This window comes from Gallinula chloropus, assembly GCF_964237585.1.
Source record: "Gallinula chloropus genome assembly, chromosome: 11".
NCBI classification, from domain to species: Eukaryota; Metazoa; Chordata; class Aves; order Gruiformes; family Rallidae; genus Gallinula; species Gallinula chloropus.
Genome location: NC_140096.1, coordinates 4,512,678 through 4,533,386, shown reverse-complemented (window position 1 = coordinate 4,533,386; position 20,709 = coordinate 4,512,678). Strand labels below are relative to the sequence as shown.

At 38.2% G+C, this 20,709-nt stretch overlaps 1 protein-coding gene across 1 annotated transcript; it reads right to left on the bottom strand.

The window, feature by feature from the left end:
* Positions 1 to 9,896: 9,896 nt before the first annotated feature.
* LOC311195701 (homeobox protein CDX-4-like) lies at positions 9,897 to 18,115 on the bottom strand (the record flags this gene model as incomplete). Its single annotated transcript, XM_084269127.1, has 3 exons — positions 9,897 to 10,103; positions 12,589 to 12,734; positions 17,686 to 18,115. The coding sequence occupies 3 exons, from the start codon at positions 18,113 to 18,115 to the stop codon at positions 9,897 to 9,899; spliced, it is 783 nt and encodes a 260-aa protein (XP_084125253.1).
* Positions 18,116 to 20,709: the final 2,594 nt, after the last annotated feature.

The window sequence follows — 20,709 nt, the reverse complement described above, 5'->3', positions numbered from 1 at the left end:
ATGTGGTGGTGAGAGAAGAGAAAATCCTTGTGGAAGTATTAATTTTGGGGAAGTAAAAGTCTTCAGCATAGCTGAGTGGAGGAATGCACCTTACCTGTTGCACATGGGAAAAGTAGTGTTGAGGTAAGCTTAGACATCTACTGCAAATGGAAGCGAAGAAAAAAGCGTTGGTGGTTGTAATTGCCATAGAGGAGTCTTGAATAAAACTCTCAGAGGGTTTGTGGGTTGTTTGAGGTTTTTCAGTATTAGTGTAAAGTGATGTGTCAGGTGTGGTATCTGGCTGGATTGGAGTTCTTGACCCAACCAGCCTCTGTAAGGAAAGGAACTCACTTCCTCTTAGGAAGAATAGGCCTACACCCTTGTCTACTGTTCAAGGGAGAAGGCTTCCTGCAAATATCATCTTTGTTGGTTTTCAGGACCTTCTAGGCTGCAGCCTTTTGCTGTTTCCAAAAGCAAAACTGTTCTAGCTGTGGTTTTATCACTTCTGTGTACTATTGCTTCAGCACCTTACCCATTTAATGTGGTGTCACGGGTAAATCACACTGTAACCACTTGAGGAAAAATGTAACTGAGTGAAAATGTGTCATTATAAAATCAGATTGAAATATATGTTCTTTTTTCTCCCATTTATGTGAAAAAGATTTTTCCATTCATCTTCTGTTGCATATACATGATTGCCATTCATAACCTATAGAAAGGCTCAGGACCACTGAAATAAGTTTGTATGTGGGGTTACTAGTAAGGTTTACTTTATTCTCAGGTAAATTCAGGATGTCTGCTTTAACTGGTGTGAAAGTCAAAAGGATAAAAATTGTACCTGAGAACGCTTTAAAAAATGATAGGTCCTATGGCGTGCATTTACATTATAAGCATTAATATATAGTTGAGATAACCGTAGTTCTTGGCAGCTTTGGTGAACTGCCTGTGAGAAAGGTAGCTACCTTTAAAATATAACTGCAGGATATGTACCCTGATGTCCTCTTGGCCAGTGTTTCCTATGTGAAAGAGCTAAACACAAACTTTAGGGCTGAAGGCCGTGTGCTCTTGCTGAGCAGAAGTCAGGCAGGTCTGGGACTATTTTATAGCAATCCATGGCACATATTCTTAGTTTTTATGGCATTTTCCAGGTATCCCTCCAGAATGCTAAGTAAATTAGTGAAAACTTAATTGCTTTATCTCTTCCAAAGTGCTGCGATGCTTTTTTCCCCTCAAAGCTTTGTATGAGCACTGATTTTTATAATGCTTGATGGTGTATCTTCATGTATTAGAATATTTTAATGTGACAAATTAACAGGTTTGTATAGGTGCTTCCATAATCAGAGGAATAATTTGAATAGAGGACCATAGGTATGGTTTCTGATACACAGATAGATGTGAAATGTGTTTTATGTAGATTAAGGCACAAAGATATTTGGTATGTTTTTCTGTGTTAACTAACTATTGGTGTTACTTCTTGATTGTCATCATTATTTCATCCAGACCATGGCTTTTTAATAATGTTGTTAATGGAATACATCAGTAGCAAAGGTTTCTTGGCCTTGAAAGAAATGGCAGATATTTCTGCATCGCTTTTAACAGCATCCCTGTAATGTTATGGGTTGAGGGATCCTCTCCGCAAAAGGATGTGTGATTTTGCCTGTGTGTGCTTTTATAAAGCCAGAGCAACTCTGGTAGTGATTCTATTGATATAAAGTGTTTGGATTTCACCATGGTTTTTCATAAAAAATGTCTCACTGTTGACACTAAGCTATTTTGAGGTGAAGGATAGGCTAACAACCAGTTAAACGATAGAAGACAGCCCTCATGAGAGGGAAGATGACAAATGAAGTCCAATAGTCAAGTGATGTTCCACATAAACTATTTGGAATAGGAGGGTGACAGAGTTTGACACTGAGATGTCTCACTGTCACCTGGCAAAACAGGCTCTGTGCTGTGCAGAGCTGGGGGAGTGAGGGAGTTAAACTTACTTCAGCTGTGTCTAATTTATGCTTATTGCTGTGTGTAACACTGAGATGGGTAAGGGAGAAAGGCAGACCACAGGAACAGACAGTTATAGGTGGATAAGGAGCAGTCTGCAGCCTGCTTATGCAAGTAAATGAGAGCGACAGAGGTGGCTTGGCAGGGCTGTAGTCAGGTTCATATGGTCATGACACTGTGCCCTACTGGCATGATCCAGCTTTCACTGGGATAAGTGCTTCTGCACAGACTTGGCAAACACATCAAGCCCTTTGAGCAGATTTGTGCTAGATTGGTTTTAGCGTGCTTAGGATCCCCCTTGGGTGCTCTAAAGCCCAGTCTGCTGTTTCCTGCATGTGTTCAGTTTTGTTCAAATAAAAATTGGTTGAAAATTTAAGAAGGATGAAATAAAACAATAGACAAGCAGTATGTGTACTATCAAGTGAAGCTGTGTACTCCTCTGCAAGCTTTTACAACTTCAACATTAGCTATGGCAATGAGATGCAGGTGGTAGGGAAAGGTGTGGTAAACACTGGGAGATCCAGCCCCTGAATCATGTTTAATTTTAAACCCTATGTTTTCATGCAACTTGTGTTCTAATTTATTAAATAAGCTAATGTTACAGACATTTAAAATGGGTATTTTGACAGAAGTGAGCATTTGGTGGAATTGAGGCATGAATTCTTTTAGATGCTCAAATAGATGGTGAAATAATTTAGTAAATTGAAAAGTAAAATGAGGAAGTGTAGAGTATTGGCATAATGTACTGCATGACCTCTTTCTAATGAGTGTCTGAGGTATTAGCAAACCAAGACAGGAAGTAGGTCTAATTGAAAAAGATACTTTGTTTTACTAGCTTCATATTTAATGACTTAGGCTTTTTAATTAATAGGTTGAAATCAAAGTTCAGCTGAAGGTTTGGTAGACTTTTGGGGTGGGGATGAGGGGAGGCTCTCTCTTAGCAGGAATGGTGACTGTCTGGAGTAAGAATAGAATGTTTTAGAAAAAACTTCTTTCATAACCCTTATCAGTATTTGGAGAATGCCTGCTAAGTGTTGAGTTTTTCACTATGATTTATCAGGCTCTGTGGCTTCAGAGGAAGAGTTATTTAGATGCTTCACTTTCAGTATTTTTTTAGGGTGCTGCTCATCAGATGAAACAATGATGTAAAAATTGAATGATTTCTGGAGAGATGATGGTCTCTGGCAATGTTGATCTGCTCTAATCACTTCCTTGGAATAAAAGGTAGTGTTAGAGCATGAAACAAAGATGCAGGAAAGTTAAAACAAAGCACTGTTTTAAATAAAAGTACTGCTGAGAATGTGGAAAGGGAATGCTGATGTGGGCCTCAGAGATACAGAGTTCTCTTCCAATATGTTTTTTCCTCCTTTGATCCATATGAATGACCACACAGTCATTATTCAGAAGGAAGAATACACAACAAGTGGTGCCTTGTTGGCTGACATAATTCACTCATTTCAGACGTGTTACAACAGAGGCAAGGTTTAAGGCTGTTGGATGGACCATCGTGTTTCTTGGTGAATATTGGTTCAAAAAGCATAGGGGATTCAAAACTTGAGTGCCTTGCTGAAAGCATGAATGCATCAGCTTTGATGCAGCAGGCCTCACCTGTAAGGTACCCCCTTCCTGAGTCAGTTACTGCATGCTGAGGTTACTGATTCTCTTTTGAGAGAGTGTTCAGAATAGGAGCTCTTGAGGTTTTTTGTTGGTGGGGGGCGTGAGGAGAATGTTGAAGGGTTTTGCTGGTTTTTTGATGGGGTGGTCTACCTGGTTAGCTTGTTTCTTCAGTTGCTGGTGTGAAAAGTTCTGGAAAGATTGAAATAAACTTGTAGAAGAAATGAACTGATAGAATGTGGTGGTTAGTAATGAGGTGCAATTTATTTCCATTGAGGTAAATTCGCTGTGTGATATAAAAAAAGCAGTTTTCCTAAGAACTGTTTCCACCTGTGTGACACATGAGCAACTTTGGAAAAGTTACCTAGTTGGAAACAGGATTAACTTAACAGGAGCAAGTTAAGCTGCTGTAATGTCAGAACATCTGTGTTGATGCTTTGTAGTGTTTTGGTGAACAACCACTTTCAGTGCTGCTTTCGAACCTGTTTCAGTTAAGCTTTCTGTTTTCTTGGCTGCCCTGTGTGTGCTGGGCTGCTGGTGACATTTATATCACCTTCCACATGGAGTTTTGCAGTTTCTTCTTCCAAGAGTGGATGATGCAGTAAATAGACCTATCTTAGCATAGAAGTTGCATCACATCTGAAGAATTTGATATGGCAGTTGGCAGTAACAGGAGCAGAATGTGTACAGAACTGCATGAAGATAAAGCTTGAAAATGGTCTGCAAATTTGTTAAATATAAAACTGACAGTCTAGCTGTGTTCCAGCCACCCCTCTGTGGTGTGAGGGGCTGGACAGGATTTTTACATGTCATCATTGTTAATGCATGTATTGTGTTGGTTGTGGAAGTTGAACTAGACATCAAGAAGACTGTAGTATGTGGGACTATGTAGTGGTTTATAAAAAGCCAGAGTCAGTTTTGTTTTGCTCGAGCAAATCCTGGATCCTCTGATAGTGGCACATTCAGAGGAAGTTGCACTGTCAGCCTGGAAACTGGTATTGAATGAGGTTGATGGGAATCTGACGACCTGTAGAAATCGGCCATGTGAAACGCTGATATTTTTAGTGGCTTGTTGTTCTATATTCCTTCTCTTTTTGCTGTTTCCATCAGCAATCTTCTAAGTTTTCAGTAATTCAATTTAGTTTCCTATTTCATTGCCCTGCTTTTGATAGTTGGGGTGATAGCAAGCGTATCAAGCTCTAGGAAGCTTCTGTTAATGGATCAAAGTATTAAGTTGATGAGTTGATTTCAAACATTTTTAACCTCAACTGCACATGAGAAGCAGTAGCTAATAATGGTTTTCAGATCCCTGATTACAACTTGGCCATCTAGTATTCAGCCCTGTATTAAGCTGTTGACCTGTAATGGTGCATTTCACTCTCAAATTATGAAACCTGTATCCAAAGGGTGTATCATATGCCACAGATAACTTTAGTAGGGCCATTAGTGTTCAGTGCATCCATGGAATAGTAAGAATTGTGCTTTTAGTGCAAATAATATTTTCTTTTAAAAATAATATTAATCACACATTTTAAGATTGCTTTTTTTGAAATAACTCCCAAAAACTAGGAGCATTACCTCCTAGTTTCCTCTATGGGAAATAAAATCATAACTTTTGACTGGGAGCTGGAACCTATGTGTAGGTGATCCTGTCTAATGCTGTGGGATTTATTAGGAGAAAAAGACCCTGGCAATTGTTCTGGGTTTGTTTGTTACACTTAGCAGAAGTCTTTTTACCTTTCCAGGTGCATCCATCATCTTATTGCAGGTTCCTGTTCTTTTGTTTAGCAACAGGGATGTATGTAACTTTTTAGACCAATAAGGATGTGTTCATTTGTTGAAGGCAAGTCAAGAGCAGTGAGAGGATTAATGAAGCTATTTTTGTGATACAAATAGATTGTAATGTTTAGGGTTTGGGCTTTGTATGGGGGTGTGGAGCTCTGTGCTGTGTACACTGAGAACGCCGAATGTAGTAGCAGTTCAATTTTCAAAAGTTATCTTAGTTCCAAGAGGTGTCTTATGTTTTTTTATGTTTCTGATCCAGGTTTTTATTCTACGTTTGTTATGACTATGAGCAGCCAGTTGGTAGTTCTCTTTCCTCTGTAAATTATGATTTTAAAAATGTTTTATAATAAGGTCCTCTGGAATATCTGGTCTAAGCTGTCTGTCATTACTTTAATACAGCTAAATCTGAAATTGTCTTAATTTTTTCCCCACAGATCAATATTTAGAAGTTAGTTAATGAAGCAAAATCACTATGTTGCTGCATTGAGTCTCAGCATGAGCAGTTTGTGGTAAAGTGTTCCTCCTTGATTAAGTATTTATAGATAGTGGGACTGAGAAAGGTAATTGTTCCCAAAGGTTTGGCACCTCTGCAATATTCTCATAAGAATAAAGATGATGCAAATAAATGTCAGAAAGGATTTGTTGGCTGCTGGAATCAGACAGTTGTGTGATGCAGAATTTTCTTTTGATACCAGCATGGTGTTAAAGTGGCTCACTACTTCACAAACTCAAAATACCATTTGAACAGCTAAACTTAAACAGCATGATAGTTTTCTATTTACATAAAGTGAAAAAGACAGGAAACAGAGAGATTGGGGAAAATATCCACTGGGTGAGAAGGATTGTGTTTGATTTATTATTTTTATTGCCTAATGGTGCTAAAGGAGAGTCTAATTAAAATCCCTGGAGAAGTCTTCAAAGAAGGAAAGAGAAATAGTGTAAAATGTTATTTATAGCCTTTATTGTGTCTTCTCCCCTATGTAAACACAAAAATTAAATGCAAGGGCTACATCACATCTTCTGAAGCTTTTCCTCTGTGTACACAATGTAGAAGAGCTGAACATAGCTGCCAGGAGGTAATAGTGATGTAGGCACTTTGCAATGGCTGGGTTGCCTTCCCCCAACTGTGTATCCTAATCCTTTGGTTCCTGTGCTGATCTCAGCAGGACTTGAATATAGGATGGACTTCAGGCTGTCATGTAGTCTTTAATGAGCCATTAAAATGTGCCAGCATGCAGTTCTGAATTGTATTTGTGATTTTGCAAAAAAAAAAAAATGCGGGCTACAGTCAGATCCACTGTCCAAACCCTGTCACTGACAGTAGGAATTTCCTTCTTTCAGTTGCTTGTTGTTTTCCCTTCTTTATGACTTCCCATCCTCCTGATCTGGTAATATGACTGCATATTTAATTGCTCTCTAATCCAGTTTACTAAAAATGATCCAGGTTGGTCTAAGAGAATTGAATACTCTTTTCCCCTTAGATTATTTTGAGAAACAGCTGTGGCACTGCACTTTAAATTTAAAGGGATGTTATGATCTAGATGGAGGGTAGCTAGGCACAGTGCAAGGTAGGGGGAATAATTATAGCTACGTAACTGTAGCCAGAGAAAACCATCTCAGCCTACAGACTGTACTGGATTGTAATCTAGTGCACAAAAGAGACTGTCTCCCCCAAATATTTATTAACCTGTGCTTTCAGTACATTTGAAATAGACCTGATGGGGGGGGAAAAAAATCAGGGTGAAGCTCATGGAAAAAGGAAAACACTTTTTATTGACAAGCCTGATTTTCAACATCTCATAGGAGCTGCTTTGTATCCCATTGACATCTAATACAGTCTCATTTTAAAAGGTTTCCTTTGTGAACTGTGGTTCTGAAGTACAATTGGTGGCTTCAGTGGCTCTTCTGGCCAGCTTGGCAGAGCAGCGTGGTGTTTCCTGACTCCATGACAATTCAGGAAAGGTGGATTGGAGCTTGTTCAGAAACTGCGAGGTGATAATTTTGCATATGTTGAATGTGAGCCCAATAGATAAACTAGGTACATTTTTTTTTTTTTTCAATTTTGATATAAATTAGAGGGAAAGAGAAACTTTATGATAAACCATACGTTTCTGGTATACAAGTATAATCAAAGTTGCCATTCTTCCTTGGTGACTTGAAAACTCATCCCAAAAATTTAGAAACTAGGAAAAGTCGTGTCTCACTTTCTGGTTCTCTGTCACTGATACCGTCACAAAAGCTGTTGCCTGCTCTTCTCTACAGGTAGCCCTTCTGAAAGGTAGGGCTTTTGAGGATTTGAGATTTGTATAGCAAGGTAATGTTTCTCTTCCCTTTTTTCTTGTATGCCTAAAATATTACAGCTTCTTTCTTGAGTGTCTTGGGAAATTATTTTTATCTTCTATATTCTTCATGTACAAAAGTCTGTTTAGTGTATATTTAGGGGATCCTGCTTTGGCGGGGGGGGTTGAAATAGGTGATCTTTTGAGGTCCCTCCCAATTCCTAATGTTCTGTGATTCTGTGGAAATGACAACAGAAGTGGAAGGGCTGGTGGAACTGGGAAAACCTCCTCTCCTATACCTGCTGTATGTGTTTCTTTGAATCAAAAGCATAGCAATGTGTATGTGTTTTGCTGTCTGCTAGCATGTATACTTACATTAATATAAAAAGAAGTAGATCTGTTCTGCTGTGTGCTCAGTGGCATGCTGCTCTGTCTTCTAAATGTCCATGCAGCCACATAATGCTGTCACATCAGTGAGCAGTTTTAGAAGATTCTGAATTAAAGCCATGCAGATGTACTCTGTTTCTCATAGGGTTGAGTTTTATAAATATTTATATGCACAAGATTTTCTGTTTGCATCAAGATGTGCCTATTTATTTTAACCATATGAATAATATTATTAGGAGTATATTAGAGAACCACCCACAAGATACTTACAGTCAGTAGGGTCTTATTCTGTCACAGATTTTTTTTTTTCCTAGTTTAGCCTGAGACATTTGTATCTACAATTTCATAATTTAGCACTGATTTTTGAAGTGTTACTATCACAACTCCTAATAGAATTACTTTCATGGAGTGACTCTGTTATTTTTAAATAATTGGGAAACAGTGAGGCACATCTTCAAATTGAAGTGATCTAATTTATTGAATCCAGACAATTAATGTTTTGATGAGTTCTATCCTTGTTGCTCAGTGCATTCTCAGTGCTCATTGATACCAAGAACAGCAGTTTGATCTGCTGTACCTGAGACCAAGAGTTTGATGAAGTTGAAGTAAGTGATGTATGATTTCATCATATTATATACCAGATAACAGTGGTTTCTGTTTGTTTTCTTCCATTTTCCCTTTTTATTACCTTTGCTCCTGATTTTCAGTATTCTTTTCCTCCAGTAGAGCACTTGTTACACTATCAAATCGCTCCTACGAGGAAATTCTAGTGAATTGTACTACTGAAGGGTTTGGGGATTTTAGTGCTTTGGGTTTTCTCTCTACTTTTTCCAGACTTGTCAGTTGTCTGCTAGATTCCATTGCAGTAATTAAAGATAAACACACCATGAACATGTTTATCCTTTTTCAGGAGTACTTTGAAATACAGCTTTGGAATATTTCTTGCCTCTAGCCCAAAATAGGTGTCATGTTTAAAATCAGTGACCCAAGACTACTAGCATTTACCTTTAAAGGTTTAGAGACATTAAACAAATTCTATATTTGCTTTTTGGTGCTTTGCTGGTGGTAACAATTCTGTTCTTGTTACATGGGTGCTTTCATTTTTAAGCAGTAAGATCTGCATTCATTGAGAATCGAAGTTATACTTACTTTCCAAACTATCTGGCGTTTACTAATGTGTATGACACATTGCTGCATTTCTTACAATGCTGCATTCCTTACAGGCTTGGAATGATGTGATGATATATATGTAACCACTGCTTACAAGGTTGGCATGCTTAAACACAGATATATCAGCATTATCACAACAGGGCAAAGACTACTTGTTCTCTTTAACTGCAAGGTGTTGGTATGGCAACATTACCACATTTCTTGAATGTTTCAAAGTGGTTTAAATGATTCTGTTCTTTTTTCAAAAAGTAGCATTCTTTTCAGTACACTTAAGTGTGAATATGTATTAATTGCTATGTTTCACTCTATATAAAAAATAACAAACCAAATACCCCCAGCATCTTTTTTTGCAGTAGTACTCTATCTTGCAATCAGTTCACTTAGTTTTCTCTGAGTGTGTGTGGCACAAGATTCATTTACTTGAATCTTCAGTTATATCATTCTTTATGTCAGTGGCTGAAGCAAAGTACCTCCTACTCAGATTGAGTGATGAATCTTAGCAGTGCAATTTCCCTGAGATTTCTGCAATAGTTAAAATATTTTTAGAATAGTCCCAGCTCCTGTACCTATAAATCAGCACTCTGGAGACAGTTAAAGGTGAGTGGTCCTTTGCAAAGTTGAGTTGGGGGGGTGGCAGGGAAATTCATTCTTGTTTTCTATTTCCCCTTGTTTTATTTCCTTTGTTCATTCTGAAACCATGACTTGATGAATGTCACTTGGCTGTAATCCATTTATGCCATGAGGGGGTGGGAACAGAGAACTAGACATTTCATTTGGACTGAGTGAACCAGAGTCACTCTGTGTGGAACCCCCACTGCCATCAAACTGAGAGATTTTCTTCTTGATTATTTTTCTTTCTTTTGCTCGGCGATTCTGGAACCAGATTTTCACCTGTGGTGTTATAGATGATGATTAATTCAAAGTAGAGATCTGATTTTTACAGTTATAACAACAATGAAAGTATAGATATGTAAAAGAAATCTGAACCCCCCCAAAACAAAATGAATACACACACAAAAAACATAAACCCCAAATACCTCCCTCTCAAGAAAACCCCAAACCACTGGCTTTGTGCAGTGAAACTTTTTACTCTGTATTCATTTTCTGCATCATAAGCAATAGAAATTTATTTTCTTTTCTTAGACCTGGTGTAAAATGAACTTGCTGGGTTATATTTAGGAACACAGGAATCAACTTATTTGTTTAGACTCTGGGTCCACCTAGTTCACTATCTAAGCTTTGACAGTGGCACATGTAGTTCAGGAAGATGCAATTATGGGAAAATTTTGAAGATTTCTTTATTACAGAATAGATTTTGTATTACAGAATAATTTAAACCCACATAATGAGGGTTCTTTATATTGAGTGATTTTTGTGTGTATGTATTCATATGTATTTTTAAACTTTTTAATTTTCTGTTACCGGACTAGACATTTATATATGTATTTACAGATACCTACATACTACATCATATGTATAAACAGATATACCAGTATTACTTAAATCCAGTGATTTTACCAAGCTAATTGCTCAGATGTAAAGACTCCTGTCTATTCAAAATCTACTTTTAGCTTAAGTAACTCTATTTTGCTTCCTATGTGAAGGTAAATGAGTAGAGACACCATTTGTGTTTTACTTATTAATTTTTTTGTGTTCTTCCTTTGCATTTTTTTTTGTTACATCCTTTAAGGTGTTGAACACTGTGAATACCATATGGTCAAGAAAGTTGTACCATTGCTTTGTATTGAAAATCTCATTAATATTTTCTAGGGTTTTTCATTGCATTACTGGCAATGACGGTAAGAAGCATTTAGCTTTGTCATGCATGAGTCCTGTAGAAATGCAGACAAATCATGTATTTTGTCTACATTATATTTGAAGGAAATTTACCAGTGAAAATTTGGATGGCTTTAAGAGTAACAGCTATGCAGAAGGAACCCAGTGATTTTATGCAGTGTCACTGGTTACTCCAGGCATGTCTGTGTTCTAAATCAGTCAGCTTGTATAACATTAAGGTGAAGCTTTGACTCTTCCATAATTGCAGTTCTCTGAACGTTTTCCAGTGCAGCTATATCCTGCTGTATAACAAGCTTCTGCCCATCAATGATAGACTTGTTATTCATAGTTACTTTCTGGGCCATGCAACATTCTGTGGGGTGTGATCTCAGCACTATTTCAGTCTGGGACTGAGCGTCACTGCATGTCACTGTGTTTATAAAATCCAGTGCTTGATCCTAAAATACCATCGCTTATCTGTGCATCCTCACACTTCAGCTCCAATTGGTCCCTCCCTGTTCTGTGTTCTTGCACAGAATGAAGCAGAGGATGATGAAAGAGGTGAATATTTAGAGAACTGAATGTGTGTATTCAGAAACAACAAAAGTTTGTAGAATTTGAGTAAGAAAGATCTCTTGTTTAAATTTACCTGGGGACAATAAATCTGGCTTTGAATGTATGAGATGCCTTATCCAGTATCACCAAATGTTCCTTCTCCTCCCAGCTATGGCAGAATCCCTGAAATTCTGTGTATAAGTTACTTTATTTGCACACTGCAGAGCTGTGCTTCCTAAGTGTGCTTTCAGGCACAGTAATCTGAGGAAACTCTTTTTCCTCTAGTCTTTTTGTATGAACACAGTGAAGATACCTGGGCTTCTGCTCAGGAGACTGTTCAGGACTGAGCTTGATTATGTACTTCATATGAATGAATTCAGAGCTGCTTTCCGAAGAATCAGTGGATTTAAGTGAGTGCCTAAATCTCCTGAATGGGTAGCACATATCTGTGCTTAACAGGCATAAAAATTTGGCATGAAAATTTTATAGCCTAAAGCATCCTGTAAATAGTGTGTGAGAACTACTGCTGTAGGTGAAGTATCTGAGCATAATAGCAAAAAGAAATATTGCCTTGAAAATCAAAGGCTCCTTAAAATGTGCTGAAATCTGACTGAAGAAGAATGTGGGCTGTGGAAATAGTGGCAATAAATTTGTAATAAAATAAGGTATCTTATTTGATTGCCCTTTGAATGCTGAGTTATCATTTTCCTGGCTTACAGCTGAAATGTATCCGATGCTTTGGAGCTTTTCTGGTCACAACCTTGTGTGATTGCAAGAAGAAATAAAATAGTGAGTGTTTTAACTATCAGGAGCCTAGCTAAAGTAACGTTAAGCTGAACTGCTTAAATTCTAGCTGGCTAGCAAGCTGTTACAGGTGTAAGAATAAATCCTTTTTCTAGTATAAATGAATTCCTAATGTTTAGTTACCCATAACTGGAGGCTTCTGTCGAATTAACCTATTTATGAATTTCTATTTGCATAGAGTATTCTCCATGTGCCAGATATACTCACAAACTTTGTCACACTACGGACAGTCTCCATGTACCTGTCTTTCAGAGAGTCCCAGGTTTGCTGCAAGTTCTGACTTTCTCCTGATTGTAATGTATCTGTTGCAGTGAAATTCCTTCTCTAATTCTAGTCTCTGATGATCTGTGTAAACAACTCGGTACTTTTCTTTTGTTCTTGTTTTGCCTGTATAAGAAAGAAATACGATTATTAATTTGAATTTTATTTTCTATAGCATCTTTCTTTCAGACTTCTCAAATATTTTACAGACATTATTAACTGAACTACAGAGTACTTGCACAGGATTGTTTTCTGTGTTACAGAGAAGGAATATGGGGTGCAGAGTGGATAAGTGAGTATTTGCTATCATAACAGTCTCCTTTGTTTTCTCCCTCCCTCTGTAAACATACATTTAAATGTAAAGCTCTTAAGTGAAAAACATCCTGAAGCATCTTAAATAATTCATAGCAGTACAGAACTGCTCCTAGCTATATTTGATCTCAGGGGGGTTTCATTGAAGTGACTTCCATGTATATGTGGGCATAAATACACAGTATTTCAAGACTGAACTTCAGCCACAATTTGTCCAGTTGTACCATGTCTTAATTCTTTATTTGAGATTTTGAAGATCACCTCTAATGCAGAGAAATGTCCTGCTTGAAATGCTTTTGCTTTCTTGTGTGGCCACAGGACATGCTTATAAATTCAACAATCATTTACATGTATTTGTTTCAAAAAGGTTGTCTTGCCAGCTGCTGGGTGCCTGTGGAGCTGTTCCCGGGGGTTGGTACTCTGTGTGCTGAGTTTCCCGTTTGAGTTGCAGGCACTTGGCAATTTGTAAGACGTGGCAATAAAATGCTTGTAAAAGTATTTCAGTATCATTCTCTCCCTAATGCATAAAAGAAATATTCTTAAATACATTGGATGAATAAGCCGAGAACCATTACTTAGTAGAGGATACCTCTGATTTCAGACTTTTTTTAAACAATTCTTCATGTAATAATAATACAGAGAGATCACTCTTCAATTTATTTGTTCTCCTTTGCACTTTCAACAGCCAACAAGGTAGTTTTCCTTTTTCTTCAGATCTTCCCAGGTTTTTTTTGATGTGAGTTTTCTGGGACAAACTGTAGGACAAAGACTCCTTTAAAGTGGTTCCCTAAAATCCATTGAGGTGTTAAGATGAAGCACACGCCACACAAAGGAGCGACAAGGAGATCTTATCAAGAACCCCTTTCACATTCAGAAACACAAGCCAATTGGTTTGGAATTTACAAGCCCTAAACAAATGTCAGACTCTTTCATCTTAGCAGAGGAAAAAAGGACAGAAATAGATGAAGGAATACTTTTTTTTCTGCAGTTCTCTCTAATTTTGGACCAACACTCAGGATAGACTGCAGTATTTTTATCTGAAGGCTAGAGGTAGACATAGCTTAAGACATTTTGAAATACACATAATTAAGCACGTCTTCCCAAATTCTCTGCCGCTTTGCCTTATAGTGTGCAAGGTTTTCCTGCCTAAATTTGCAGGACTAAAACAATCATCAAGCTAGGTTTAGGGGGGGGTTTCAAGTTACAAATTTTTTGCTTTGAAATATTTGCTCTAATAGTTATCATGTTAACAATAGTATCGATATTCAGATTCCTTGTAAACTGAAGGCTTAGGAGGTAATCTTTGAAAACAAGTTAAAATTCAACAGGGTTATTCTGGCTTCACTATAATCAGCAAATATAACCATGATTTGAAGGGGTGGAGAAAAGGAGTAGTTTTCCCCATTCCCCTTGGTCATAAAATTCACAGAGCATTTCTTCTGAAGACAATAAAGCCAGGAGAAGGCCTCTTTATTTGCTGTGAAAATCATCACCCTTTCCGGCAATATAACTCCTGAAGAAAAGAGGGAGAAGGAAGAGACAAGACTGCATATCAAAGCAAAGCAAAGTGTTGAAAGGGTCTGTTGCCTCAATATGACAGATAGGCCTCAAAACCTCAGACAATGTAGGCCAGTGGAAAATAGATGTCACAACTAGTTTACAAAGAAAAATAAATTAGCTTTAGAGCAGAGGGCTGGCTTTTTTTTTTCCTCCCTGCTTTTCTATTTTGCTTTCTGGCTCTGTTTCTGCTGTGATGTAATCTGAATTCTTGTACATCATTGCTTGTTCAAATAAAGACATAAAACGTGTTGATCATAGTCTAAATAAAAAAGCTAAGGCTGATCTTTCAAAACATAAAATGTTGTCCTTTAGTCCTCTTACAGTCCATTCTTTTTCTCAGAAGGGTCACTCCCAGGTGAAGTCTCATATAATAGATTGTATATCTTTAAAACTTCTTTTCTAGGCCCCTGTTTAGACATCTTCCTGTCAGTAAGTTTCATGCTTGGATGGCTCACTCTCCTTCATAAAACATACATTTACACTGTTGATTACACCAGTTTTAGAAATTAATTGGCTTGATGTTCTGCTCTTACATAACTGAAGTTGACAGGGCATTTTGTCATTGATTTTTAGTAAAAACAGTATTGCACTGTAAGGAATTCTGTAGGTATTCTGTTCTTGTTATGATAGCCTGTCTAGGAAGGTCTCTTTTCAAGCCTGCTTTCAATGTTTGTGTTTTAAAATTCCTTATTGCCTCATGTTTGTGTATTTGACCTTAAAAAAAGCTTTGATTCTCAATATAGTTACAGTCTTTTAGTGGGAAGGTATGTCATTTCAAGTAAAATTTTAGCTATTGAAAGGATGTAGCACTTCTGTCTTGGTGATGTTTTTTCATCCTGAGAATTCCTGCAATTTAATTTTTGGTAGACAATTTTGAATACACATATTGAATCAGAATGTAGTGTGTTTAATAGAGTCTAAATAAAGGGGGGGAAATTCCCATTAATGTCCCCAACCCACCCAAAAAAAAATTCCTGTTGCTTGTAGGGCTGTATTTCAGTCAGCTCCATTATTTAATTAGATGAGAGTGCAGGTACTCCATGCTGCTCACATACATCAGTGAGAGCACACACCACTAGGGACGTTGAGGGCATAACACGTATTTATATATAAATGTATTTGTGACATTTATGGCGGCAACTCTGAAATTTTAGAGCCATATTTGGAACTGTATTAGGCAGTGGTAATATTGAAGGGGAAGAATGAGCTACTTTGATAGCATGGATAATATCATGGCAATCAGACAAAATGGAACAAGTCTGTTTCAAAGAGTGCTTGTAGTGGTATCAAGTAAGCTTTCTTAGGTTATCTTCTAGGGAAGTTCATATGTTACATGCATAATTTCAGTGTTGACATTATTTGTTTGAGTTTCCTTTCATTTTTCACAACTTTTTATGTGTAGGGATTAAAATTTTTTCAGTTCTTAGTTACCATTATTTTAAAATCATTAATGAGAAGCCAAATCCTTTTGGTACTACTCTTGTTTTGCAAAACACGATTATGCTTTACTCTCCCAAACCTTTTTTTCTTTCTAAGCTGGGTTGATGACTGCAGCCCAATTCTGTGAAGTCCTGAGCTGCTTTTAGCACTTCAAAGGGTCCGGCTGTAGGAATGTACAGCTGCAGGGCATGTAGCTATTGACAGGCCCCATTTCACCTGTCCAGTGTTGTTCATAAAGTGTTTTGGCATGCCTGTAACTTCTGTGTAAGTGCTTTTCAGAGGAGAGATGAATTCAGGCACATAACCACTGTTCTGGATTGTATACATATTTTATGAAGCTGAGCAAGCATGTGAGAAACCTTTCAGGGTCTTCCATGTCTGTGCAGTAAATGTAAAACTTAGGATGTAGATTAAGTCTCTTTTTTATTCTTTAAGAGTGCTGACGCATTTAAGATTCAGCTGAGACCATGACATGACAGACAGCATTGCCTCACTGACATTTGATAGACTCAATGGAATTTGGTCTACACACAAGTCTTGCATCACTTCTACACCTGGAAATCTCCAATGATGTTAATGAAGTTACTGCTGATTTACATCAGTATACATACAGGGAGGGGGGAAAACAAACTATAAATCTGTCTGGCTTTGAAGACCTTTGTAGAGACTGCAAGCTGAAAGGTGGCATTGTGATATCTTAATGTTCACTGGGCATTTTATATTTAGTAACAGTAGGAAAACTGTGTATCTGCTTTCTGGCTAAGAAGCAGTTACCGGACTAACTTTCTTCTTGGGAAATAACCGTTTGAAGGAGGACTGTGTCTCAAGCAGCAGTGCTGATTTTGTGTGTCTTCTAAGATTGCTCAGATTGTAATTACTCCTTTCTTTAGAGCAGCTTCTTTGATGCTCTCTAACACACACTTACTACTTTTAACCTTAGAAATAGATTTAGCAAACCTTGCTACACCCAATTTACACCTTGGTAATACACGCTGAAAGGTTCATCTGCGATGCGGCTTGTGACAAAGCCAGGAGCATCATGACTGACACTTGCAAGAAACTGATTTTTAATTGTGTAATTGTGGCAAGCTGCAAAGTTCCTGTACAGGAGAAAAATACTGTAAAACTGATTTGAGACCAAATGAAAAGGAAGTTTAGCTAATGACATATGTAGTCTGCAAACAGAATAGCCCACACTGATCATTTTGAGTCAGATTACTACTCTAGGAATGTTTCCTCTCACCTAATGAATCTAGGCAGAAAAATGAGACAGGAACAATGGGAGAAAACTGTATAATTGCCACGGCTGTATCAGAGCACATAATTGTCTTAAAGTGTTGAAAAGTCTGGAGAGATTTAAACAGATCAACCTGATGTTTTATTTACCTTGCAGCACAAAACAATTATACAGTATTTTTTCCTGCAACTGTTAAATGTTTCTGCATTCATTGTTCTGTAACATTCTCAACAAAACCTTGGTTTTCATACAAAATTCTATACAGATTGTTACAGGGAAGATTCCTGGACTTGAGTGAGATGCAGCCGTATCTAAACACAACAGCACTTCTGCTGTAACCATATAAAGCCTTTCTGGGATGAAAGTGAAACTAGTGTGATTTTAGTTAAAACTGCATTAAACAGCAGTAGGCTAAATAAATGTCATAAATGACCCATCAACCTGTGTGCTTCCAGTAAAGTTAATTATTTATAAGATCAGCGATAGCAGAAGATGCACTCTCGGGTTGAAAGATGAATGTATGCTTACCAGTAGTGTTAGCTTGCACCGTTTTCCTCATCCACTCGTAAGAGCTGTGCCTTTGGCTGCTGGGAGAGATTTGCTGTGTATTAATTGTTTCTACAGGAGGTAACCCCCCAGATCCAGCAGGATGGAGGGTGCTGTAGTCAGCAGAACTGTAGGAGACCTGTCCGGGGGACGAGCCGTTGATCTGTGCGGCAGCAGCCGTGCTGGAAGGTCCTGGGCCGTAAGCGTTCCAGTCTTCCCGCTGTGGGCCATAGTGAGATCCCCAGGTTCCCGCCGGCTGCCCATGGGTGTCCAGAGTTGGCACATGATGATATCCCATGTAATCTGAATAGGGTGGAGTAGACACAAAGTTTTGCACTGGCAGGTTGCTGCTAGCCCTTGCAGGTCCTGGGTACATGCTGGTCTCTTTATCCAAGAGAGGGCTCACGTACATGGTTGTCACAGGTTGTAAATACGCAGCATCTTGTTCTTTGGGATTTTCTTCTGTTGATTAAAAAAGAATTGTGTTTGGTTTTCTCTAATAATGCCTCTCTGCTTGGAATCTTCTACTTCATCCTCTTTTATTATCAACTGTGTTACCAGGTGCTGGTGGTAATGGTTTACCAAGATCTGGTCTGACGTCAGCCTAACTGGCTGCCTCATAATTACATTTACATTCAAATGAAGGGCTGACCAACCCCACCTTTCTGTTTTCTCTTTTAGAGAACTTTTATCTATCCTATTACCCTTCCCTGATATTCAACAGCAGTTCCAGTACTGTAAGATGATGCAACAGTGGTTGTGCTTGTAACTTAGGAAATAGACCGTTTTTTAAGAAAAGACCTAACTAGAACAGCAGTGTTTGATGTTCAAATTATTCTTGTCTGAAACCTTTGTTTTTGTTATAGGTTATCAAGCAGCAAGTAAATGTTACTCTTAATTTCTCAGATGCTGGAAAGAATCCTGTTTTTACTTCTTAAATTAAGGACTCAGTTGATTTGAATAATTGTAAAACAATGACTTCAGAATACAGAGCACATTGTAAACAGCATGTCTTGAATATAACCACCTCAAACACTGTTCCCCTCGCTGATGTTGTAAGTGGTTTGCTGGCATGGGAAAACTTACGGTTCAAACTCAAATGTACATGTTCATGCTCTCCCCATACAGAGGGATTTTCAGAGATCCCTTCACCTGCTGCCCATTGCAAGCTGATAATTTTTTAAAGGCAGGCAATAAAAGTTCGTAACAAAGGTGGTGCCAGAAGTACAAAGAAAATGACTGTAAGAAATATGGAGAAGTAGCCTTTGATGAGACCCACTAATATTGTGGCTTCTCTTTCAGACTGCAGGCAGCTGAAAAGCCTGAAAGGCTGGGAGTCGTCTTCTGTCGGAATGCTGTGTGGCACCGCTTTCAGTGCGGGGCAGCTCAGGTAGGGGAGGAACATTTGGGCTGTCAAGCCTGTGGATCAGAACTGTCCTAATGCTTTTCTGCAGGGCGCCTGCCACATGGCTGCTCTGTAGGTCAGTGTCAGTGTTCCCACCGAGAGAAAACATTCTGAAGGCGGTTCTGTGTCCTTAATGAGAGGCTGATGTTAACAGGAGAGAGCTAAGCTGTGCCTTATGATGGGGGAATTGCCTCTATATGGTTACCTAGCTACAATTTGTAGAACGAATTTGATGATTTTTTTTTTTATCTTCGAGGGATTTCTTTGCAATGAGCTATTTGTCGAGGGGTATGCTTGCAAAAGAGGTGCAAATTACAATAAGTTGTTTCCTTTTACAAAGGTGTGGGTTTTCTTTCAGTGTCCTTTGTATTTTGACACTCTCCACATTCACGCATCCCTTCTAATTCCAGCACTAAAGGATTTTGAGTGTGTATTAAAGAAAGGAAAGAGATTTCCTTTTCTGTTTTGTTTGGGGTTTTTTGTTGGGGTTTTTTTGAAGAAAGAATTTTTACTTAAAAGTGTAGGAAAATATTTATAATTCAATTTGCAATACTAACATTTCTTCATTAATCCTTTGGATCCTAAGAATGTTGAGGGAAGTTGCAACATGGGATAGGGCACAGAAAAAATTAGGCCTTCTGCAAATGGTGTATCCTTATGAAAACAGATTTTAAAAAGTCAGAACAGACTCTTTTTTTTCCCTTCATCTTGAAAGAAAAGGAATTCTAATACAATTTTGGGGAGCTGACAGACTTTTTAGTACTGCTGTGGGCTAGAAAGAACAAAGAACTCCACTGAGCATCCTCCCAGCTGGACAGGATCTGTTTCCTGTACTGGAAGTATCTGTGGCATCTTTGGTCTATTTGTGAGCGTTGTGCCAGCAGTTGAATTCTGATGAATTGCTGAATGGGATGCAGAGCTGTCAGTCCTGGGTAGGTCCATGGGAGGGTGAGGTTTTGTCTCCACTGGTTGTATCTCCTAATCCATGGACATAGTACAGATGAACATTGGTTGCTCCCAGCTTTCAGATCAGACACGTTATGTTGTGTGGCCCTGCTCCTGAGCATACCACGTTCACATGTCTGCAGAGACATTCTATTTCATAGAATGCATTAGATGATGGTACCATTTTTAATCCCTGGTCTTTCTCTGCCTCTCTGCATACCCCCCACTATTTCACTATCATCCAATCCTATTTTTTTGTATCTCAGCGATTTTTCCTTTATTCTCTGTGCTTTTATCTTTTGTTTATGCTCCTCCTTTCCCTTTCTTGTTTTGCCTGTTCCATTATCTGAATTTTCCTTAGATCTATTTCGATTCTTTCCAGAACATAATTAGATCAAGATATGCCGATGGCGAATTGCTACACTGATTTGATATCAGCTAACAATAGTCAGCTTTGACTAAGACACTTCGTTTAAAAAGATTAACATAGCAGGATAAGATTGCTGGCTAGGACTGCAGATTTTTAACACCTAAGTGAGAATAAGATAACTAAAATGGCAACATTCAGATGCTCTTCTGCACCCTGACTCGTATGCCTCCCACTTCCGTTCCCACAGAACCATGTCTATAAAAAAAGGAACCATACCTTTGAATGC